General features: G+C 44.5%; 1 protein-coding gene across 1 annotated transcript; it reads left to right on the forward strand.

The window, feature by feature from the left end:
* LOC142560883 (uncharacterized) lies at nt 1-25,170 on the forward strand. Its single transcript, XM_075673296.1, has 8 exons — nt 1-226; nt 471-624; nt 969-1,037; nt 4,646-4,708; nt 5,348-5,420; nt 5,505-5,552; nt 10,410-10,615; nt 23,833-25,170. The coding sequence occupies exons 1-8, from the start codon at nt 169-171 to the stop codon at nt 24,005-24,007; spliced, it is 846 nt and encodes a 281-aa protein (XP_075529411.1). The 5' UTR covers nt 1-168; the 3' UTR covers nt 24,008-25,170.
* The last annotated feature ends 493 nt before the right edge of the window (nt 25,171-25,663 follow it).

Below are 25,663 nucleotides of genomic sequence, written 5' to 3' on the forward strand. Positions count from 1 at the left end.
GTCACGCGACGCGTGCTTTTGCCCGCCGGCGAAACCGCGTGTAGTGCGCTCCGAACAAGTGATGCCATGCGATACCGTCATTTATCGTCGAGGGTCGTAGCAGTTGGCGTCCACGCGCATCGCTCACTGTTAAGTCAAGCCCAACAGTTATTTTGAATTTTTTTTGCGATGACGCACAACGAAGAACGGACGCACTGGTTCAAGGAAGGAGCTATCGGCTTGGGCGGTGAGTCTTTCCTTATTTAAAGCACAGGGATTCTTGCGCAACGATTCTGTTGCTCCGTGGCCGGCGCTTTTCCGAGGCGTGACGTGACATTCTGTACAATTAACTTGTAATGTTACACACAACTACATTATTGGGCACACTTGTTCCAAACGGGGGCGTCGATATACCACTCCGGAGAGCCACCGTGTCCGTTCGTCCGGGCACCGGGGTGTTCGTGTAACGTAGTACGTTTGTTCCGTTGCAGTCGGCGTGCTCTATGGAGTCACCAACGTGTGCGTCGGGCATCCGTTCGACACGATTAAGACAAAAATGCAGGCTCAAGCCGGCTTCGAGAGCTGCAGCATGTACCAGTCCTTCCGGAAAACGCTCAGGACCGGCGGCGTCGTCGGGCTCTACAGGTGTAGCTTAAGTTAATTTACTTCTTTTTAGTGCGTGTTGTCTTTTCTTGCATATCTGTTCACGCTGCAACGGAGGCATAACAGTAAGCTGAATGCGAAAAAAAAAAAAAAGGCGAATATCCGAAAAATCACGCTGCGTAAAGTCGGTTGTGGTTGTGTCAAGGTCAACAGCTGACCGCACTCTTTCGCGCGCGGCATATTAGTCGCTGCATAAGTGTCGTCTCGATAACTCACTAGCGTTAAAAAGTTACGCCATAGGGCAAGTGGCCCGTGGTAATGCTATCAACAACGCCATGTAAAAGAGACGGAGAGAAAAATCACCAGTTTCGGTTTTGCTTTTACAGGGGCTGCGTCCCGCCACTCCTGGGATCTGGGATCTACCGTTCCGTTCAGTTCGCCGTTTTTGAAGCTGCGTAAGTGGCTCTACGAATACAGCATTTTCTGTTATTTTTTCTTGGTAATTTCCCAATTTACAGTCACTCGCCAGACTGAGGTCACGCAGCCTTGAGTGATCGATGTCTTTTATCTGTAGTGCTCATGTGTACCGCTCATCAACGACCGATAAGTTGTTCATAATGTGACCGTTCATCTCCTGCCAAGGGTGTTTCGTAACAAGTTTAGCAGCCCCGGTTTTGTTTTCTTTGGTGACTTAAAAGCCTTCTAGTACGGAGAACGGCAATAGCACAGAAAACAGAATAAGAGAAACCCTACAAGAGACGTAATTTAGATTTTTTTTAAGGGGGGGGGGGGGAATGTGCAAACATTGTTGAATGCTTAGCTTCCATATAGGGACAGCTGAAGCATGTGTCGTATGTACAGTACTTGGAATCCTCGAGCATCTCTCACTTTTCTTTAAACTTCTTCTTTTTACCGTGGACCCCCTTATTTGATATGCCTGATTACTCTTGAGGTTATCTTATTCATTTTTAGCAGAAACTGGTAATTGTCAGTATAGCATGTTGTATGAAGTTTGAGGCCTTTTGTAGGAGCAGATATGCATGGAAGTGTACTTAGAACTAATTGCAGTGTCTGCCATGCAGTTTCTACATTTGGCACAAATGAAATCCAGGGTTTGATGGAATCCAATCTGGTCGGGAAGAGGCATGATGAGAATAGGGGAACACTGAGCAAGTAAAAATACTTGGTGAAAAAATTTGTGTGGCTCTAACAAGGGAGACAAAAGGTGTAGCGCGTCAGAAACAGGGCAAAGGAGAACGCAGATGACACACATTTGGTGCTAAAAAGCCAGAAGATTGGACTGTGCACACTGCCAGGGCAATGAAGGCAACTGTACTGCAGGGATCCCTGAACACATGTAAGGAAGGGCCCACTGAACTAGAAATGAAGTTGACTAAAGTTGCACGTTGGGCTCGTTGGTGTATCATGATATACCAACAAGCCCAACTTTAACTAACACGGGAGCCACACGGCTCCCATGTGAGCTCCCATGTGGGAGATTAAACACCTTTTAAATTTTCACTAAATATTTTTCCTTGATTGGTGTTCCCTTTCTTTTCCATCATACCTTTGAACAGTTGTTCAGGTAAAATCTTTCTAATCCAAACATCAGAAAGATGGGACTAGAAGTATAGTTTAATTAAAAAACTTCAAATAACTTCTTGTGTTGATACTTGGGTAAGTAACGTAGCCTTCTCAAGGTTTCTCTTGGGATGGCTACAATTGATGCACACTGCATGGCTTTCAAGCTTGATCTGTATCTTGTCAAATTCTTGGTCAAAGCAGTGGAATTACTGTGGTGTTCTTTGCCATGATGGGCTTGTATGCTTTGGCAATATATTTTGTATATATTTTTTTTCTAGTCTTCTAGGGACTGTAATAGTCGAGTGTAGCTAGCACATGTGCTGTCCTCGTGTCTGTTCTCTGCGACTGTCTTATTTGTGCTACAAGGGCTCCTCCACAACTTGATTTTTTTCATAAATTGCTGTCAACTCTGTAAATGCTTTGGCTGTGGAAGCCAGCCCAGTCCTAAACTTCAACATTTTCATTGTGGCAACAATTTCTGTAGTCCCAATTCCTGTGCATGATGGTGCACTATTGGGTCACTTGTCGTATTCCTTTAGTGCGTTGTGACCCACCAAGGAATTGTCACCAAGGGGTTGTACTTCTTTGAAACTTCCTTAGGAGAAAGCTTTAGCTCGGGCCCAACTCCGACGTGGCCATTTCAGATACATGTAAAATGCAAAAACGATTTTCTGAGATAACCACTGGACCGATTTTAATGAAGTTTATTGCATTTGAGAGAGAAAATTAAGTTCTAGTGACTGTTGGAAGTAGAATTTGGATTTAGGGCTGGAAAAATAATTTCTTCTGGAAAAAGAATTTTAAGGATTTTTGCAAGTTCAAAAAATATAGAAGCACGAAGTTTATAAATTAATAGCTCTCCGTCAAAAACAGATATCGCAGCTCTGTAAATGGCATCCATTAGATCATTCAAAGCGGATAAATTTTATATGTCCATTGATATCTTATCCCTTAACCCTTAAGGGATAAGATATCAATGGACATATAAAATTATAAAACAGTCCCTAATATAAAACAGTCCCTTAAGGGATAAGAAAAGAGCAGATTCGGTGAGGGAACAAACGCGAGTTAATGACATCTTAGTTGAAATCAAGAAAAAGAAATGGGCATGGGCAGGACATGTAATGAGGAGGGAAGATAACCGATGGTCATTAAGGGTTACGGACTGGATCCCAAGGGAAGGGAAGCGTAGCAGGGGGCGGCAGAAAGTTAGGTGGGCGGATGAGATTAAGAAGTTTGCAGGGACGGCATGGCCACAATTAGTACATGACCGGGGTTGTTGGAGAAGCATGGGAGAGGCCTTTGCCCTGCAGTGGGCGCAACCAGGCTGATGATGATGATGATGATATCTTATGTGAATTTATATTGTGTACACGGGTTCTGGAAAAACTGTATTTCCACATTACTGATTTTTTTTTTAAGTTCATGTGTAACATATCAATTTTGTCTGCTTCAGATGTACTTTTAGATGCAATTATAGAATTGTATTAGCGCAAGCTCTTGGGCCAGTTGGTGCATGAAGTTGAAAGTCCAGCGTCCGTCCGTGTCTAACGCTTCGCTGGTACCCCCTTTTTCATGTTATAGAATTGTCATATAATTTTATATTGTTGGTGCAAATTGATGCAAATTTGGTGCAGTGGTTGCCGAGAAAAACGAATTTCCTTTTTACATGTATTTAGATAGGAGCACCAGGGCTAAAGCTTCCTCTTAAGGTGTGGAGGGATGGTGCCATGACACGTGAAATAGGAAGCAACAAGAATTTTCCCTCTCCATTGATTTCTAGCATAAACTCTGCTTACACACTGCAAGAAAGTCATAGCTACACATGAGATAACTGCCGTGACTCACGTCACAGTGAACATGTTAAGGGACTATAAAGAGCAGTACTTGATAAGCTTAGACTGGCAAGATATCTTTTAATTTTTTCCATTTCACTCATTTGATGAATAAGGATTATTAGTGAAGCAAATGAAGGTCTAAGTTGTAGCCATTGAATTTCGCACTGACACTTGAGCACCACTACGTCAACATGACATCGCAGGTTTCAATCTTTTCTGATACATTTAAAATGTTTTGGCACAGGAAACATTCTTCAAGCATAATATATTAATCCTTTGTTCTCTCTGTAGTGCAATACGTTATCCTTCTTTACTGATAAACAGCTAAGCAGGCCCCAATCGACAATGTTAAAAATCCATGATGGTCGCAGCAAGCTGTTCAGAAAACTTAAGGTGGTGTCATGATTTGCCTTGTGTTCACCTTTTGTGTTTTGCCAAACGTCACCTCATGGTAAGAAGGGCTGTTTTGCTACTGCAGAGGTGAAGTTAACTACTACAGCTTAATGTAATAGTATTTCTCTTTAGTGTTTGATTAAAGAAAAAAAAACATCATTTGGTTTCTAATTTTCTTGCTGTCCTTAAGAGTTGCATGTCCTGCACTTATGCTGTCATTGATCCTTGTGTTTTCTTCCTTGTTCCAGGTACACATACCTTGACAACACTGTGTGCACGAGCCAAATTCCACTCACAGCAGGACTGCAGACGTAAGCTCTTAGGACTTAAATTTTATTTATGTTTGTTTATTTAGCTAATACTGCCGGCCCAAAACATCGAAGCAGGAGGGACAAAATTACCTGAATATAGAAAAAGGAAAAAAAAAAAGCAGTACAACATTTACAAACATAAGCAATTAACTAGGTCAAAGAAATGGCAAATAAAGCATACAAGTAAGCAAAAAATGTGAGACAATGATAGAAAAAAGAAAAACATAATGTAACTTAATAAATACAATTTGTGCTGCCTAGCACGAGGCCGTGGGATTGAATCCCGGCCACGGCTGCTGCATTTCAATGGTGGTGAAATGCGAAAACACCCGTGTACTTAGATTTAGGTGCACGTTAAGGAATTCCGGGTGGTCGAAATTTCAGGAGTCCACTACACTACGGTGTGCCTCATAATCAGAAAGTGGTTTGGCACGTAAAACCCCATAATTTAATTTAATGAACTTTATAAATAGGACAGGCAGCATTGAAACCACGAAAAAATAACAAGCAGTGTGCATCATATTGCACGCGCCGTATACCTAATCTCACAGAAAAAGAAAAAAAAAAGCATGAAGTGGCAGAAAATCGCTGTTTGCTTTATAAAACTATCTTTGCCAAGTTTAAATTGTGCTTTTGCAGGAGGGTCGTAATCGGAGGCGTCATTGCGTCTACAGCCCGAGCCATCATCGAGTGCCCCTTAGAGTATGCTAAGGTTTGACCAAGCTTTTAAGAAGAAAAAAATATGTATATGATTTATAGTAGTAGTGGCACACTGTGATATGTCTAATTATTTCAGATAAGCCGCCAGATTGGGCAGACATGGACATTACGCAAAGTTTACACGGTAAGGATTATGATTTCACTTTACCATAACAAACCTACCCAAAGGGAAAGTACAGATATAGTGCTAATGAAGTTTGAAGGAACACTCAAGGGAAGAATAATTTTAGCCAGGGATGCAGTCTGGGATGATCACTTTCAGCGATACTATCGCCTCGACGATAGGCCTGTTGAATAATGCAAGTGACTGCTTACTCATGTTGTCAGCACGTATTGCCAACGCAAGTGCAGAGCGGTTTGGTTGTGTTGTTTTCGAGTTAATTGGCCACATTACGGCTTCTGCACACTGACAAGGGTTAACTATGGCCGCTCTACATAAACTAAATTGAAAAGAAAGTGTGAAATGTTTTATTTTATTACTAAATTGTGCTACAACTCACTTGGTTGTGAAATACGTTTTTGGCGATGTTATAAAGCGACACCAAAAGTGCCGCCAAAAAGCTTCTCCCTGTCACGGCTCTGGGACGGGCATGTCGTTCCTGCCGGCATGCGAGGAACTACGTGAGCAACGCATCGTTCATGGTGCCACTGTCAGCTGCGCCAAGACACTGTCACTGAAACTTATCTCTTGCACAGTGCAATCCATTGCACTAGGCTATCAACACTCAACAGATATCGCGGAAACATGTGTGAGCCACCGTCAAGAAAAGTAGTATAAACTACCATCTCTCTTGTCTCTACTACACTTCACCAACAATTGAACCGGAAAAGGCATGTTTGTTTATTCAGTATATGTTCGGCAGCACCCAATGACACCGTGACGTAAAACTGATGTAGGCTGGAACTACTAGACGGCGCTATTTATTTTCCAGTTTTGCCAGAACGGCCAAACAGTATGTGCAGATGGTGAAGGTATGGCCAAGGCGATAGTATAGCTGAAAGTGATCTTCAGATTGCATCCTTGTATTAACAGATCGCCCTTCTGCGATACCAACAAGCTGCTCTTATCGCTAAGAGAGTCCCAGTAAGCTAGAAAAGACGCAACTGCGGAAGACACGAGGTGATGCCATCTTGATGTCCCCGCACCTGCTCTGGCCTAGCAAATTTTTTATTTATAGACATGAATTACATTTATTCTTGATCAATCCGCCACGGTGGCTTAGCCGCTAGGGTGTTGCGCTGCTAAGTACGACGTCGCGAGATCAAATCCCGGCTGCGGTGGCCACATCTCAATGGGGATTACATGCGAAAACGCTCGTGTCCCGTGCATAGAGGGAACCTTAGATACCTTGGGGGTCAAAATTAATCTGGAGTTCCCCGCTATGGCAGGCTTTATAATCAAATCGTGGTTTTGCCTTGTAGGACCCCAGAATTCAATTCAATGTGTACTCTCAAGGAGCCGTGGAATGAACTTACCTGATAACAAGAATTCCTGCTCTGCCAATGTGACCCCAAAACAAGGAAATACATTGACATTTGTGACATCACACTGTCGTTTTGGTGTAAAATTCTTGAGATGGAATTTTTCCCTTTACTTTATCTTCTGGTAATTAACCTCTCATCATGAAGTAGGGTGCAAGCTTGGTCTAGTTCATTGGACATAATTAAACACTCTTAGGGGTCTATTTTTTTTAGAACAACATAAATCTGAGCTAGCTGGTAAGGATTCATAATGCAAAAAAGGGTAAGGCGTGCAGCACGGACACAAGAGAGAAGTGGATACTGTCTTGCAAGCGTGTTTTCATTTGCTCAGAAAGCAGTCAGGTAGGCAGCTTTTTTCTTGCGTGCTTGTTTGCTCGCTAACACCATACAAGTGCTTGGTCATCACCTGTCTGTTCAGGAAGTTACACTTTTGCTTGCGTAGCTGCCCATTTGACATTGTAACAGAACATCACATCTTTTTCTCACCATCTTCGCTGCTGTTTTTCTCACCATCTTGGCTGCTGAAAGGCCCACCTGGCTGTCACTGTGTTCATCCAGGAGTACAGCATACTGTCACCTTGTTGTGACAATGAAGAAGGAAGAACACTTCTGAAACTGTGCTTTACATGAGGGCCTGATGAAAAGTCATCTGCAGAGGGAAGGTCATTGTAGAAAGTGTACACCTACCAATTCAAATACTATATTGACGTTTCTTTCTGCGCCAGCAGGGGTGCCTTGATCACCAAATGAAATTCACAGCAACAGTGATTATATATGCACTTGACATAAGTTGAGATGACTGCTCAGTTCACTGACTGCACTGCAGGACTGTTATCTGCTGAGATAAGCGATGATCTGCCTGTATTTCGTTTTCATTCCTTGCGCACACAAATGAGGGGAAGGAGGGACAAGAACACCGACTCGCACTTTTCACGCAAGAGCATTAGGAAATTTCCGTTCCCTGATCCTATCAACAGACTGGTCATGTGTATTTGAAAAACAAGATCTGAACATGGCACTCAAGTAGTTTTTTGATAAAATGATTATGTGTTACGACCAAGCATTTCTGTTGAAATTGTGCAGTCAGAGAAGCAGGAAAATACAAAAACCTTGGATAAATGCGGCTTTGCTAAAAGTTATAAGAAAAACAAGACGTATCACTAGTTTGTAAAATGCAGGAGTGCGCAACTGTTTACTGATTTCAGAAAATACAGAATTAAGGTAACAGCTGAATTAAAGCATGCAAAAATGAAGTTGGGAATGAAGTTGGAGTCCTAACTTGCACGAAAAAACACAACACAGAGATAAACATAAAGACAGCCGTTGGCGTTTTCACAGGCAGAGAAGCAGCAGCTGCCTGGAATGGATATTTCATTTCCAGTGACCAGCATCCTGACAGGGAGATGTTGGGTACTGGAAAGTTTCTTTAAAATTCAAACCTTTCAAAATTCAGTTCATGCCTCATTGATAGCTAATTAGAATTGCCTTGGCGTTCTTTGGCCACACGTGGCCCTTGTGCCAAAAACATCCAATAATCATCATCATTGGGCTTTTATGGGAGAAAAGCCTACTGTCTTGCAATTACAGTAGATTTGTTGCATTATAAACCTGTTGCATTGTTTGCTTGGTGACGCTTTGTGAGAAGTTTCTGACCCACCCAGACAGACTCTGCTTCTGCAATGCTGGTTGCTCTATTTTTATTCCATAGCCCAGCTCGTTTGCAACCTTGTTGTTTTCTGCTTCCTCTCGCTTACTTTGCAATTAGTAACAAAACCATGTGTAAATAAGCTCTATTAATAGAACATTTTCGTGAAATAACTGGAATTATTTTTTTATTTATCGAAGTTTACTGTAACCTTGTTTGGTATTTATTGATTGTGAAGACAAGAGCATTGTCATTTTTGTCGGCACCAAGAATGAGACCCAGCCACCAAAAAATATTTTGCGAAAATACAGGTTAAAAACCATCGTACATATATGCTTTGAGAACCTCTTCTAGCCTACACATAGGCCCAGCATACTTCTTAAAGTATGTCTGCATATGTTTCCTTGCAATGCTATAAAGATGCACTGTATACGCAATGTCAAGTATTCTTTGTTTACAGCATTCTTTTATAAAATTTACACAAAAGTAAGCTTCCAGAAGCAAATACCAAGCAAGATAAAAATAAGTTGCATGCACAATGCTATGTTCAGCCCTTCTCCAAGTTCGGTGAAGAATAGTTCGAACGCATCATGCAGCTGAGAAAAAAGTACAGCGTGGCTGTGTTGGCGGAACCCTTCTTAGCAAAATGGCATACTAAGGAAAACAGTATGATTCTTCAAATATTTACAAGTGAAAGTGGTGCTGTACTTTGAAAGCTATGCTGGTTCCTAATGGGTTAATGATGGAAAAGCAGAAAATATGTCCACTTAGGCTACAGGCCAATCTTTTTTGATTGTAAAGACCTATTTATTCATTAATTGCAACATCTAAAGAAAAAAAGAAAAAGATGTTGCAATATTTACCGAGGATGGGGGTGTTCGAGATCCAGAGTGAGGTGAAAGATGGTATAACGATCACTACTACACACTAGTGTGTGCAGCCACTTGCACATTTGGAAACATTTGCCAATTCCCTCCAGCTCGGTTGGTGTTCCTCTGCTAAATGAGGCGGAAGACACGTGCTGCAAAGGACTTTCTCCTCGTTATTTTTTGTTAAGATCAAGGGAGGAAGAAGTGATCTAAAGTCTCCTTCAGTGCATGTCTGAAGGCAAGGCAAGAGTGAGACTAGGTGAGGGAGTATGACAACCCAGTATAGATACGCAGGCACGTCTGTGCGCAGATTCATCCTGGTTAAGTGGGAGAAACTGCTCTGCGAGTTAAGTAATCGCCAGCGAGCCTTGTTCACTCAGTGAGGCACCACTGTACATAATGTGCAGAGGCAATCAGTCTCTACGCACATGCATAATCATTGCATACTGTTGCATTTGTAATGCAGTGTTTTAGTGGAAATGATTGATTTGCCAGGTCAAAAAGCCATTTTGAAGCTAAAGGGCCAAAGTTTAGGGAAATTCATATAGTTCCCATCCATCCCATGTTATACCATTACCAAGGTTTGCTGCTGGGCTGGTTCATTTAGGGTGTATGTAGCAAAGTTAAAGGAGTGCAAAAAGTACATGAACAAGACTTGTCTGGTCTGTCTCTTTTTTTGCGCTCCTAATTTTACAATGTACCATTACTTGCAGCTTCCATAATGCCAGTTCCCTGTGCTGGCTTTTGTAGATCTTGCTAGAAAGGGGTGCCTGTCCTGCTGTCTGCTTCTCTTTGTTGCCCTCATTTCTACCAAGCCTAACCTGTACCAACCATGCGAACATTAAGCCCTACTCGAGCATGTTTAGTAGGAAGCTTTGTGGACGTATTTGTTTTACAGTAATTGAAGTAGTTACTTAGCTCTATAAAAACCAGTTTTATAGTGTGTTGTTGATTCATGTGACCCGATTACTATTTGCCCATGCAGGGATTTGGTGTGACATGGATGCGTACAGTGGGTCTCATGACGTCCTACTTCATCTTCCTCGACTCGGGGCGGCGCAACTTCAACGAGTACTTCCAGCGACCCCTGCTGGGACCCTTTCTCATCTCGGGCCTGGCAGCAACGGCGGCCTGGTGGATTGTCTGGCCACTCGAGTACATGAAGTCACAAGTACAGGGCCACTATGGACAGTGCGTTTCAAGTTTAATTTCGATGTACATTCATTGACATATATAGTTGTGCTCAATATGAACTGCAATACTGGTAAACTTGGTTGAAGGGGGCTGCAAGACTGCAAATGCCGACATACAAAAAATGGTGGAACTAAACATGGTTCTAATTACGAGTATTTATTAAACCAACTCTTACGTCAGAGCTGCCGTGCAGTCTTGGAGCCCCTTCAACCACGGGCACTGGTGTGGCAGCTAATATTGAGCACCACTGTACATTTTCCAAAGCCAGGACAAAGTAAAACTATTCCAATACACTTTTATTCCAAAGCTGCCATTAGCCCTTTGTGATGGGTCAAAGTGGCTCAGGCCCTGCCTATATGGCGAGGCAACCGCGCATGTGAGGTTGGCCCGAGCCATTTTGACCAATTATGGAGGGCTTAACTCTTTCCCTACCATGGGGAAAATAGGTGTTTTTTTGTAGCTTACGTCAATTTCTTTTTTCTGAAAGAACTACTGCACTCAATATTTTATTCAATACATCAACAAAAAAGCAGAATGATTGCACTTTTCACGCATAAAAATTTTATATGTATGTCATGAAAAAGATATAAAATTGCCAGAATCCAGATTGTGGGGTGAAATTGAGCAAAGTTTATAAAAACACGCTTGTATCTACTAGGAACGAAATGTACCAAAAAATTATGATATACAAGATGTATTGCTGTCCAATAGGCACTATGTCCAGAAAAACCAAAATTTTTCATTGTACAGGTAATTCACTGCAAAACTTTAGCTGCAAGCACTACAGTTGCGTATGCCAGGCTGGTTTGCATCGTCATTGCTCTCAGAGTCAAAGTTCAACGAAAAGGCAGCATCCTCAGACTCGCTGCTGCTCGATACATTGATAAAATCAGCTGCTGACGCAGTGGAATTGCGAGATCTGCAATCTTTTGAAGCGCACGCACCTTTCCTGAAGCCAGCCATTGTTGCTTTCTACTTCGATGGTCATGAAACTTCAGAACACGTTAAAAAAAAATTACCACCTGCTGAGAAGAAAGCAAATTGTTCAGAAAACAACCACAATAGTTCTCGTCCTTTAAGTCCGATGGCGCACTTTGTCTGTGAGCGGCGAGGAAGGTCTCGGACGCGGCGTCTTAAACCATGAATAGTGGGCTCACGATGCCCAATGGGTACGGTTGGGACAGCAGATTTGGAATGAAAACAGATTGGAATAATTTTACTTTATCCTGGCCTAGGACAGAACAATGCTGTATAAAGTTCCCAGACCAAAATAACTAACTAATAGCTAATAAGTTCTGCATTGTTTTTCCTGCAATTCCATTCTTAACCAGCGAACCAGCGAGTTTCCAATTGTGGCTTGCCTTTTTCAACACTGCATTCTGGTTGTGTCAATTTTGTTGTTGTTTAACCCTGTATGGCTAGACATGTCTACTTCAAGGAAAACTATAACAACTCATTTGCCTTTATTTTTGGCTACGGAGAGTACATTTGTGCCTGAAACAACACCTAAATGGTATTGAAGTAAGAACCTCATTAGTACAGTAATTTATTTCCTGAACAATTTACAACTGAAAACTTGCTCCAGCATGTAAAAAATGCCACTGTAGTCTATGCATGAAGTCTTGCGCATTGAAATCGTAATTTTGAACGATGAAACTCAGCGTAGCAGAAGTTCTGTTATCAGTCACTCATGACTGTACTACTGCAACACAGAGCAGCGCAAAATAAACACAATTACCGTATGTTCCAGTGTATAAGACGCAGTTTTTCCCAAAATTTTTGGTGGTGCGTCTTATATGTATATGTTCTTTCTTTTAGACGAACTCTAAAGGAACTCGTGTTGATGCTGATTAAGCTTTTTTTTAACCGATTATGACAGCTCAGTGCAAGTAATGAGTCATAAATGCAATAACGAATAGTCAGCCTCCCAAAACTAGTTTCATAACAAAAAAAATAAAATAAAGTCAAGAAAATGAAAAGAAAAAAGAAAACACATAGCTTTGCGAGTTCACAAATCAGAGGTTGTGCGAGTCTCGTACGTGAAGGAGCACGGGAACCGGGCAGCAGGCCGTCATTTCGGTGTCAATGAAAAGATGATTCGCGCGTGGTGGCAGTCTACAGACAAGTTCCAGGCCATGAAGACCGGCAAAAAGCCTGACCTGGGCAAGAAGGCGTTATGGCCAGAACTTGAAGGAGGCCTACACACATGGATTTTGCAGCAACGTGCCCAAGGTAGGGCATTATCAACGCCCTACCTTGCCGCGTTTGGCCAGCGTCTGCGCTTTCCGGTGCAGATGCTGGCCAAACAAATCGGCGCCGTCGGTTTTTTGGTGGGCCGTCGTGGTGCTCGAGGTTTATGCGCCACAAAGCGTTGGCGATTAGAGCCTGCACAAGCATGTGCCAGAAGCTGCCGGAGGATTTCAAAGAGAAATTAGAGCAATTTCAGTCTTTCGTAAAGAAATTTAAGATTGTGGCATCACAGACAGCGATGTTATAAATATTGTTACGGAGATGTTGAGAGTATAGAAGATTATATTTACAGTATATATACAAAATAAGTCTGAGTAGTTAGGATGGCTGACCACCAACAACCCGCAGCAGCCAGCATCTCTCGACATCCTCCTCTCTGTCTTCTTTCATCCTTCCGTAACACGACCTTTGCGCGGGGAAGTGCCGTCTCGGCACATGGTAGACAAAGAACTGCGAGCGAAGTATGGTTTCAGCCGTGAAAAGTGCATGGCGTCAAACTGTAACGGTGTGATCTCATAATTGATGTCGTTAACTTCACGTAGGACTTCATAGGGCCCTGTGTAGCGAGAGAGAAGCTTCTGGGAGAGGCCGACCCGACGGCATGGTGACCAAAGCAGCACCCAAGCTTCTGGGGCGAACTGAACATTGCGATGGCACCGGTCGTAACGCTCTCTTTGCAGATGCTGCGAGGCTAATAATCGATCGGGCGATTAGACGTGCCATGTGAGCGCGAGCGATGACTTCGCAAGCATACTCAGTGGCAACACAGGGCACAGAAGGTAGGATGGTTTCAAGAGCAGTGTGGGGTCGCGACCATACAAAAGATAGAAGGGTGAATATCCTGCGGTGTCATGTTGGGAAGAGTTATTACGCGAATGTCACGTAGGCCAGCATGACGTCCCAGTCGTGATTGTTGGCAACGTACATTGACAGCATCTCTGCGAGTGTTCGGTTGAGACGTTCCGTAGGACCGTTCATTTGTGGGTGGTAGGTGGTGAACAGCTTGTGCTCAGTGGCACAAGAGCGGAGGAGGTCGTCCACAACTCGAGACAAGAACGAGTGGCCGCAGTCTGTAAGTAACTGTCAAGGTGCACCATGCTGGAGAATGACGTCGTGAAGGAGAAAATTGGCAACGTCTGTTGCGCAACTAGTCGGGAATGCCTTTGTTATTGCATAGCGTTTTGCGAAATCAGTAGCGACTGCGATCCACTTATTTCCTCTAGTCGTCGTCGGAAAAGGGCCAGGCAGGTCAAGGCTGATACGAAAGAACGGTTCAGAGGGAACTTCAATTGGATAGAGTCGTCTGACAGGTGGCAGGGGAGGTTTCTTACAGTGCTGACGCAATTCGAAAGTTGTGACATAACGACGCACAGAGCGGTAGAGACCCGGCCTGAAGAACCGGCGTCGGACGCGGTCGGTGTACCACCATCGGTGCATCGTGAAGTCGTTTGAGAACGACGGATCGCAGATGACGAGGGAGGACAAGGAGCAACTCGGGGCCGTCCGGTTTGCTATTGCAGCGGTAGAGGATGCTGTCATGCAGCACGAACATGCGGCATGTGCCGTCGGTGCTGCCAGATTGCACTCCGACATGATGGACTGTAAAGATGCGTCGCGTTGTTGTTCAGCGCGCATGTCTGTCATGTCAGTCAAAGCCGTCACGCAGGTCACTGGATCATGCACAACACGATCAGGGTCATCCACGGGGTGACCCGAGAGGCAGTCAGCGTCCTTGTGCAGACGTCCACACTTATAGTTGACAACAAATGAAAATTCCTGGAGCTGCAAAGCCCAGTGATCAAGCCGTCCTGTGGGGTCCTGGAGGGAAGACAGCCAGTAGAGGGCGTGGTGGTCTGTAACAACCAAAAACGTGTGGCTGTACAAATATGGCCAGAACTTGGCGGCAGCCCAAATTAATGCCAAGCACTCCTGCTCGGCGATGGAGTAATTTCTCTCGGCAGGTGACAGCAGGCGGCTGGTGTAAGCTATCACGCAATCGGCACCATTCTGCTGTTGGGTGAGAACAATGCCGATGCCGTGGCCGCTTGCGTCAGTGTGGACTTCAGTCGGAGCAGAGAGATCAAAGTGGGAAAGTATGGGAGGGGTGGCCAGAAACCCGATAAGAGCGGCGAACGCGTGAGCCTGCTCCGGATCCCATGAGAATGGTGTGTTTTTCTTTAGAAGATCTGTCAAAGGCCTATCAACATCGGCGTAATTTTTGCTCGAAACGGCGAAAGTAAGAACACAGGCCGACGAAGCAGCACATATCAGAAGCAGACCGTGGCACAGAGAAACTGCGAACGGCGCAAACTTTTTCCCAATCTGGTTGCACACCGGATGTGTCAACGAGGTGTCCCAACGGCGCCCTAAGTGACCTTTCGTGGAGTTCATTTGGAGGCCTGCTTTTCGGAAGACTGCAAGAATTGCAGCGAGTCGGGTAAGGTGGCTGCCGAATGTGGGAGAAAAAACGTCGTAAAGATAACTAAGACAGGTGGTCCATTTGTAGCCTCGCAGAACAGAGTCCATCATACGTTCAAATGTCACAAGAGCATTGCATAGGCCAAAGGGCATGACATTGAACTGATATAAGCCATCCGGTGTGATGAAGGCAGTCTTCTCGCGGTCCATTTCATCAACTGAAATGTGCCAGTAGCCGGATTGAAGATCGATGGACGAGAAGTATTTAGGTCCGTGCAAGCAGTCGAAGGCGTCATCGATGCATGGTAGTGGGTAGACGTCTTTGCGCATGATCTTGTTTAAGTGGTGATAATCGACGCAAAAATGCCAGGTACCATCTTTTTTTCACAACAACGACAGGCAAAGCCCAAGGGCTGGCTGATGGCTTGATGACCCCTTTGCAGAGCATTTTTTCCACTTCTGATTGGATGACTCGACGTTCAGCATGCACTACCCAATAGGGGCGCCAACGAATAGGATTCGTGTCTCCAGTGTTTATATGGTGGTGAACGACAGATGTTTGGCCTAAAGGCCTGTTGCCGAAATCAAAGATGTCACTGTACGATTCAAGCAGGTGACATATATTCGTGGCCTGTGCAGAGGTGAAGGCAGGTGCAATCATTTTCACGAAGTCATCCGTTAAGGAACCAGACCTGTGAGCTTCAATTGGCGCTAATAAACCACTGTCGGCATTCAGACTCTCAATGTCAAATTCGGAACCACCAGAAACGCTGGCCAAGAACATGCCGGCCGGAATCGCTTGAGGGCACAGGCTGAAATTCAGAAGCGGTAGAATGACGTCGTTGTTAGTAACCGTGACCAATGTATGCGGAACAGCAACGTTCCGGATCAAAAACATGTCGACGATGCGGCGAAGCACATCTTCACTGTCGGGAACCTGTGGCTGGGTGGTCAACGTGATGTAAGTAACTGCCTCGGGTGACAGACACACATCGTGAAGCGAGCACAGGTGCGGTGGGGCGGTGCTCGGAGCATCGGCGAGTTGAAGCAGTACCAACTGAAGATTGCCGGTCACGCAGTCGATGAGAGCAGAATGAGTGGATAAAAAGTCCAATCCAAGGATAACGTCGTGAGGGCAGTTGTCTATCACCGCAAAGAGAACAGAAGTAGGGCGGCCGGCTATAATTAAACGCTCAGCACACATTCCAAGAACAATCAGCATGCCGCCGTTGGCCACATGAAGCACTCGGGCAGCTGCTGAGGTGAGGACCTTCTTTAAGCATCTACATAGGTTAGCACTCATCACAGATATGTGTGCTCCAGTGTCGACGAGTGCTTGGACAGGTACGCCGTCTATTTTGACATCAGTGACACTTCTCCTTGTGGGAGAAGTGTCATTGAGAAGTGTCAATGCAGCACCACCTCTGAGGGCTGCATTTCTTAGTTTTCCGAAAGGGCGCGGCCAAACGTCATAGGGGACGAACGGCGACATGTTTGTGGTGAACGAGACTGGTGTCCGCGCGGTGATGGTGAGCGGCTGTACCACGTGTTCGTAGCAGAGTTGTCAGGGTTGTTAGACTTGGCGGTGGGCGAAACATTGCAGGCATTTCCATCAAAACAGCTCAGGTTGGTTGGCGTGCAAGGTGTTGAGGGCCACGAGTTGCGACAGTATCGGGCGACATGACCAATGCGGTGACAGGTGAAACATATCGGCTGGTCTTCCGCAGTTCTCGACTCAGTCGGGTTGCGATAACGCGGAGTGAAGCATTGGGATGGAGCGAAAATAGTAGAAGGGCGTTCGTTAGCTTTGGGATGGGCGACAACACACACAGAATGTAAACCAATGTTTTCAAGTTCCTGGCGAACTATGGCTTGTATGAGAGGAACTGAAGATGTGGTAGCATCAGGGCTATGCGAACAGAAAGCTGCGGGCGCCATCGCATCCAGTTCACGTCTAATGATTTGCACCATGCCCTCTGATGATGACGCATGCTGCTGTGCGGGTTGATCTTCACACGTTGACATTGCGGCAGTATTGTGAAGTTTGGCGAATGGTTGCAAGACGCGTCGGTTTTTTGCCTGCTCAAACTGTCGGCACTCTTTAATGATTGCATCAACTGTAGAGCAGCTCTTGCACATGAGCAGATTAAACGCGTCGTCAGCAATGCCCTTAAGCATGTGCCCAACCTTCTCAGTTTGTCATGTCGTGATCGGCCTTACGACAAAGTGTCAGCATGTCCTGGATGTACGAGGCATCATAGGGGATTGGGCACGAGAGGCCAGTTCCTGCTTTGCAGCATTTTTACGGTAGGTTGGTTTGCCACACAACTCTGTCAAATTCTCTTTGCATTGGTTCCAGCTGGTTAGCTCCTCTTCGTGGTGTTCGTACCACACCTTTGCCGTGCCTCTTAGGTAGAACAACAGGTTAGCTAGCACAAGCGTAGGGTCCCATCTGTTGATTCCACTCACGCGTTCGTACATGGCCACCCACTTTTCAACGTCGGCGTCATCGGTCCTGCAGAAAGTTACAGGATCCTTGGGTTGCACAATGACAACCGAAGGTGGCAGCGACGTAGCATGCGACGGTGTCACAGTAAGTGGAAAAGACGTTGATCCCGAGTGCTTACCATCATTCATGGTGCGGACGGTCATGCGACGTCCACTGCGGAGCTCCATTTCCAGCCGTGGTACCCCGCACCTCCACCAATATGTTACGGGGATGTTGAGAGTATAGATTATATTTACAATAGATATACAAAATGAGTTTGAGTAGTTAGGATGACTGACCACCAACGACCCGCAGCAGCCAGCGTCTTGCAATCTTCTGCTTCCTCTCTCTTCTTTCATGCTTTCGTAACAATATGGATGGAGTGCCACTGACATTCGATATTCCTATGGAAAGGAGTGTGGCACTGAAGGGTGCTAAGGTCATCACGATTAAAACTACAGGCCACAAAAAAGTGCATTTCATGGTTGTGCTTCTGTGCTGTGCTGACGGAGGAAGCTTCCATCCATGATAATTTTTAAAAGGAAGACCATGCCAAAAGAAGCCTTCCTGCCCAGCATTGTCATGGAGACAAATGTGAAGGGCTGGATGGGCAGGTGGCTTAAAAAGGGATTTTTGGAGTGGCCAGATGGCCTTTTTAATGTTAAGAGGGGCCTTCTGTTCGTGAATAGCATGCGAGCACACATAACTGGCCTGACGCTCAAGTGTGTAAAAGCAAAAGAAACTGCATCCCTGCAGTAATCCCAGGCAACATGACTAAAATACTGCAGCCTCTGGATATTGCAGTGAACTGCAGTTTTAAAACCGTTTTGTGGCGCCTGCGGGAGGCATGGGTGACTGAACGAGAGCACAGGCACACAGCAACAGGGTGCATGCGGCACGCTTCATTCAGCAAAGTGGGTCTGCGATGCCTGAAGTGCGATTTTGGACACGGGTCCAGTGACTCCCAGATGGTACCAGTACCAGGAGTGCAGTGCCAGTGACTGCAGGGTTCCATAAGGCAGGCCTACTAGCTTTGTCAGCACCCGAGCTCGACAAAAAGCAGCGACAGCAGCGATTCAGAAGAGGACGCCTCAGCGATGCTATCGCTACAACTCGCCGAACTTTTTGAGAGTGCATTGGAAGAAGACATTGAAGGCTTCAAGTGGTTGTGCATTTTTTTCCCCCGCAGATTTGGCACTTCATAAGTGTTCTTACAGAGACTAGTACTCGGAGATGTTAATTGATAAGTGCGGCACATCACAATATTTGTGCAACCACACTTTGTGAAGTTTCTTCGCAACAAGTGCGGGAATATAAGTGTGTCTTACACACAGGTGCATTTATATGCTGTATTTACTCGAATAATGATCATACTTTCTTGTAAAAAAAATTGACGCAAATTCAGGGGTGCGGTCATTACGTGAGGTAAGTTTTCTGCGAAACGAAAAAAATAAATTTTCATCCCGCATTTGCTACGGGATGACAACAGGTCAACAAGCAGGCGGCTGCCGCTGAACAGTGCGGGACACCAAAAAAAAAATGGCGGCCGGCGGAGTAAGACGCGCTGAACGCTATTTTTTTCCTTCTCGTGAGTACATTATGCGCATTGAAACAGGTTCTTCCCTATCAGTAATGAATATGGTAAATATCGGCAAGCTTTCAACAATAACATAGCCATGTCCACTTTGAGGGGACAGAAACAGAGGTGGGCACGCTTAGCTGCCAGTGACATAGAAACACATGGCGGGCATGCTGCGAAAACTGCATTTGTCTTCACTACTATCCTAATATGGCACGTTTCCGCTAAAAGCGGGCGAATATCTCAGCTGTGTTACAAGCATTGGCATATGAATAGGGTACAGCACTGCTAACGTATCAGTGTAAATGTGGCCACTATCGTTGTCGCTCGCAATTTGTTGCGTGCCCACGAGTGCAGACGAGAAGAATCGAAAGGCGCCTTTCTTTTGTTGTTCTTGACCAAAACCATTGTGAAGCCAAGGTAGGTTTGGTTGTAGCTTTTTTTTTTTTCATGTAAGTGCGGAAAGTGATGAAAGGAATGTAATGGAGCATTTGCTTAAGAATGTTTGGTGCGTGCAGACCGCTTGGTATGTCTTCAAGAGTTGTTTGCATGGTGTTCGACAGATGGTAAGCGCGATCATCGTTAGCTAGACTTGGCACACAACATATCACTGTGACAAGTTCGGGGTGCGATTATTACATGGGGAAAAAAAAAAAAGATTTTTGACGACAAAATTCAGGGGTGCGATCATTATGCGAGTAAATACGGTACTAATTTTTACTTAAAAACTCACGAACGGTGGGGGGTGCGTCTTTATAACGATGCATCTTGTATACCAGAAAATACGGTACAAGGGAGGGTATGAAAGACGAGCGCTACGGAGGAAGGAAAAAGCTTAGTTTAACTGACCAATTTAACACATGCACTTTCGGTTCCCAATTTTGTGAGATAAAGGTTCTTGGTCCTTATAATCATAGAGAAGGGCCTCATAATTACAGATATAGAGAGCATAATTTCTTAACACAATGTTTCTGACACTTCAGAAAACCAGCGAAAAAATTGAGATGCAAACACGACAGAAAGAAGACACCACAATGCTGGACTAGCAACTGACATATTTGAAAACACAGATCAACCCTCGAACATCAAACCGCCGACGCCTGCGCAACGCTCTTAACAAGGCACAAATTCTTTAAATTGATGAACACACCATTTTGCCCTAACTATGTACCACATCTTTAAATTCAGCTTCTATAAAAGCTATCTCTTTATCACAGAGTGAGGTAGAAGGAACACTTATGCATTTTCCTTCCTCTTAAATACTGATATGAAACTCCTCAAGTACTGCATTTCTCTTTTGGTTTTCGTCCTGCCCCTGCCAAGAATGGTCACATATTCAAAAAGTGGTGCACAGTCACGCTGACAACAGTGATGACAATGAAAATCCAGGTGACCAGCTCCTTGGGAATTGGTCAACGCACAATGCTCACGCACCTGGTCACTGACGCATTGGCCTGTTTGGTCAATACAGACCTTACCACATTTCAATGGGATTTTGTAAATAACAAGTGTCGTACACTTAACATATTTGTTCACATGCTTGGTTTTCAATTTTTTCGCTGGCTTTCTCAAGTGTCATCATGAACCAACTGGCCCAGCAAGCAGCACTTCTACAATGTTTCTTCTCTGCTCAGTGGTGCCATTAGTCTATTCTCTGCCTATTGTGCCCTTCTTACTCTTTTCTCGATACATGTTTGTGGTAGCCTTTCAAGGTTGGTGTCTGACAAAAGGTGCAGTGACTGGATGAAAGAGATGTGTTGTTAACAACCACTGCTTTCCTGTTAGCTGCAGAAGGTTGGCAGAGGTGCCTGTGCCTTTGCAAGCTTTTGCTTGGGAGCAATTCATGGTCATGAACCTCATAGTTCATATATGCCAGCCATTGGGCTGGCATGTGTGAGCTTTTACACTGGCTATGACGTCACTGAAAGTGGCAAAAGAGCCGCAGGAGAGAGCGACAATCATTTCTTTGCGAGGTTGTGAGCTCCCTGCTGCATGCAGCAAAATGTTTGGCTTGCATGTTCATGGCAGCACTGTCTACATATTGTGAACATTATCTTACTGTGTTCAAAAAGTGTTGCGACGCTTCTTGAACCATGTAATGCCCAAATACAGTTTCACATCAAGGAAAATTAGTACTCGTTCACCATAAAGAGTATGTTTGTGCAAAAAAGAGACAATACCCACCATTGTTGCTTAATGGCTTTGGCATTGCACTGCTAAGCATGAGGTCGTGTGATCAAATTGCGGCCACGGCAGCCACATTTTCATCATCTTCGTCATCAGCCTGGTTACGCCCACTGCAGGGCAAAGGCCTCTCTCATACTTGTCCAACTGCCCCGGTCATGTACTAATCGTGGCCATGTTATCCCTGCAAACTTCATCTTATCCGCCCACCTAACTTTCTGCCACCTCCTGCTACGCTCCCCTTCCTTTGGAATCCAGTTCGTAACCCTTAATGACCATCGGTTATCTTCCCTCCTCATTACATGTCCTGCCCGTGCCCATTTCTTTTTCTTGATTTCAATTAAGATGTCATTAACTCGCGTTTGTTCCCTCACCCAATCTGCTCTTTTCTTATCCTTAACGTTACACCCATCATTCTTCTTTCCATAGCTCATTGCGTCGTCCTCAACTTAAGTAGGACCCTTTTCGTAAGCATCCAGGTTTCTGCCCCGTACATGCGTACTGGTACGACACAGCTGTTATACACTTTTTTCTTGAGGGATAATGGCAACCTGCTGTTCATGATCTGAGAATGGAATATATATATAGCTGCTCCACAGCCACCGTAGTCCTCCAGAAAGAAAGCAACAAAATCCCAATAAAGAAAGGTGTCAGGCAGCGAGATACGATCTCTCCAATGCTATTCGCAGCGTGTTTACAGCAGGTATTCAGAGACCTGGATTGGGAAGAATTGGGGTAAGAGTTAATGGAGAATACCTTAGTAACTTGCGATTCGCTGATGATATTGCCTTGCTTAGTAGCTCAGGGGACCAATTGCAATGCATGCTAACTGACCTATAGAGCCAAAGCAGAAGGGTAGGTCTAAAAATTAATCTGCAGAAAACTGAAGTAATATTTAAGTCTCGGAAGAGAACAGCAGTTTACAATAGGTAGCGAGGCACTGGAAATGGTAAGGGAATACATCTACTTAGGGCAGGTAGTGACCACGGATCCGGATCATGAGACTGAAATTATCAGAAGAATAAGAATGGGCTGGGGTGCGTTTGGCCACATTTTGATGGGGGTGAAATGCAAAAACGCCCATATACCATGCATTGGGTGCACAGTAAACAACCCCAGGTGGTCTGCATCCCCCACTACGGTGTGCCTCATAATCAAATTGTGGTTTTGGCACATAAGACCCCAAAATTTAAGTTAATTAAATAAAACAATTACATATTTTTTGTGCGATAAACCCCACAATTTAGAACTTGGCATGCAATGAAATCCACTCCATTTCCATTTTATTTACCCTAAAGGCTCATTGGGCATTACATAGGGGAGGGTGGAGACATGTTTAGTACAATGAACTCTAAAATTTACATACATACTACAAAGAATATAGTGGTGCTAATAACACTTGCATAAGCACTCTTGCATAAAGAAGTATAATACAGTTCATCCACAAATGTGGGAATACGAAAAAGAAAAACATTATTTAGAGAAAGCAATACAGCAATTTCGACATGCAGATACTGAAGCATGGGATGATTTATTTGACACATAATAAAGAAAAAAAACTGAAGAACACCGTAATGAAATTTAGAAGACGTGCCATTTGCATGTGTCAAAACTACCGAACATCCTTAAGGTTATGTCTATGGCTTTTGGTAAGCAATAAGAATTGATTTAGTGCTTCTGAAAATTTATCAGCATTTCTTTCTTTGGGCTACTGATCTTGGCAACTAGTTCCACTCCTGGATTACCAAATGCAGAAATGAAAAATGAAGTAGGTCTGTGGGGGCCAATGGTTGACGAACTTTAAAGGAGAGTGGTCCAAGCATGGGAACGTTGCAGCTGGTGTCATTATTGATGTAGTGCAAGGTGTAAGGTTGTGATAATCTTCTGAAAAAATACTGAATGAGACGCCTTCCTTCTTTCCAGTGTTGCAAGGTCAAGGCTGTGTTTAATTTTAGGTACACTTGAATAGCGAGACTAATCGGACACAATGCACTTAGCAGCTTTGTTTTGTAATGATTCAAGCCTCTTGATGAGGTTTCCAAATAACGGAACAGTATTCAAGTTTGGATCGAACTATTGAGTTGTAGGCAAGAAGTTTTGTGTCCTCGCTAGCTTGGCAAAATGAGCGTCGGAGGAAGCCAAAAGTCCGATTTGATTTTCCCAATAGCCAGTCAATGTGTATGTTCCAAGTCAGGTTAGAAGTTATATGAACACCTAAATATTTAAATGACTCAACTGTTTCAATTACCTCTTTATTGGTTGTGACATGGTTGTGCTGGAACGAAATCTGTGCAGAAATGTGTCCCTCCTCCAGCGAATGAAGTCCATCTACAGGCAGAAAGGTGGCTTCACAGCCATGTACCGTGGTCTTGCTCCTGGCTCCATCCGAAGCTTCGTCGCCAATGGGACCAGCATGATTGTGATGAGCTACGCGCAGCGGAAGGTCACCGAACTGGGCCTCCGGGATTGACACATTTGCAAACTGCTATACCAGACTGCATTTGCGCAGTGTGCTTCACTGCAAATCCTCACAGCATTTTACACTTTTAAGTGTCGGGTCATTTTTGGGTATGCTTTTTGACGAGAGCTGTGCCTTTTTTGTGTCTGGACTCTCCTGTTCAGCTTGGAGCAGTGACGTTTTCTGCATTTTACTCATGTGCACAATCTATGGACCAATTTTTTCAAGGGTGCTTTGGTATTTTTTCTTGCATATCTGTTTGGCAGATTCTGCCGAGAGGTACCTTGTTTTCTATGCTTTCTCTGTAGCTGTGCACTTTTTGGCAGCTGTTGTTTACCATGCGTTTTATGCATACATGTCTAAGGGAGCCCACAGTGCCTGGCCAGACTGAAAGGCCATTCTTTTACAGATGGGCAATGCTTTGCAAAGCTAGGGATTGACATTTTCTGGTCATCCTGTATGTTTCCAAGTGTTTCTGCTCGGTGTGTCTTAAACATTGAGAACAGTGGTGCTATTGTGTTGCTCTTATGTTCGCATGGGCGGTTAACGCTGACATGGTCAAAGTAAGGCAAGCGCTTGCCTGAGTATAAGGGTGAAAAGAAAATGCATGTATAGCTGATGTTTGTTATGCACAATCTTCCAAAAACTGGTTGAGTAGGGGTCGCAAGTTTTCGAAATAAAGCGAGCGCTTGCCTAAATACAGTGGTACCTCAGTTCATGAACACTTCACAAAAATTTCATTCATGAACAGTAGCATTGGCAAAATTTCACCCCAGTTCACAAACCGCTCCTAGGATGATGAACAGGAACCCGCAAGTATGATCACTAGAAAATTGATTAATCTGCCACTACTGCCTTGCGGCACCATCCCTGTTGTATTTAGTTCAATTCAGTTTCACAGTGTAGACCGCTTATAATGCCAGTCGTGGCAGTTGTAAAAATCCGCGCTATAAGCAGTACCGCGTTATAACCAAAGCATGCTTTTTTCGGCTTTTGTTATGCCAAACGGACCACCCACCTTTCAGACACAATTTATTACATATTTCACTCACACGCACATGCAACACAATCACAACACAGCACAGAAACCAAGTTCTTCTGACAAATGTGGTGTTATTCTCGTCTGGAGATTTTTTTTAAGTGCTTCGAACAATTTCGCCCTGCACAAGGCTTAACCCATTCGCGTCAAAAGACGGCGATTCGCCGTCCGGTGGAGAAAGGGCCGAAGTAGCAAAAGACGGCGAAACGCCGTCCGACTGAAAACCGCTAGTTAGCGGAATAAATAAGAGATGGCGCCACATGAAAGTGTTTCCTGGTTTTTGTTTACTACTTTTTACACCAGGTAGAGATAGTTGTCTGCAAGATTCTCAAATATTTACAAGGAGAAAAGCATTTTCCAAGCCCGCGTTTCTGAATCGAACATGGCGACGCGGCGTGGCAAGCCTCTCACGCAGGCAGAGATTGAATCGGTTTTATTTGCCAGTGATGATGACAGCGACGACACTGTAGTTGCAGATGACCTGCAAAGCAGCGATTCTGAAAGTGACTCGTCCGACGAGGATGTAGGCTCTGACGCCGAGTCAAACTCATCAGATGTGGATTGCGCACCGCCTGCAAAAGCACCGAAGTTAGAAGACTGGAAGTGGAATCCGACTGACAGCGACAAGA

The sequence above is a fragment of the Dermacentor variabilis genome, chromosome 10 (assembly GCF_050947875.1).
Source record: "Dermacentor variabilis isolate Ectoservices chromosome 10, ASM5094787v1, whole genome shotgun sequence".
In the NCBI taxonomy this organism is placed as follows: Eukaryota; Metazoa; Arthropoda; class Arachnida; order Ixodida; family Ixodidae; genus Dermacentor; species Dermacentor variabilis.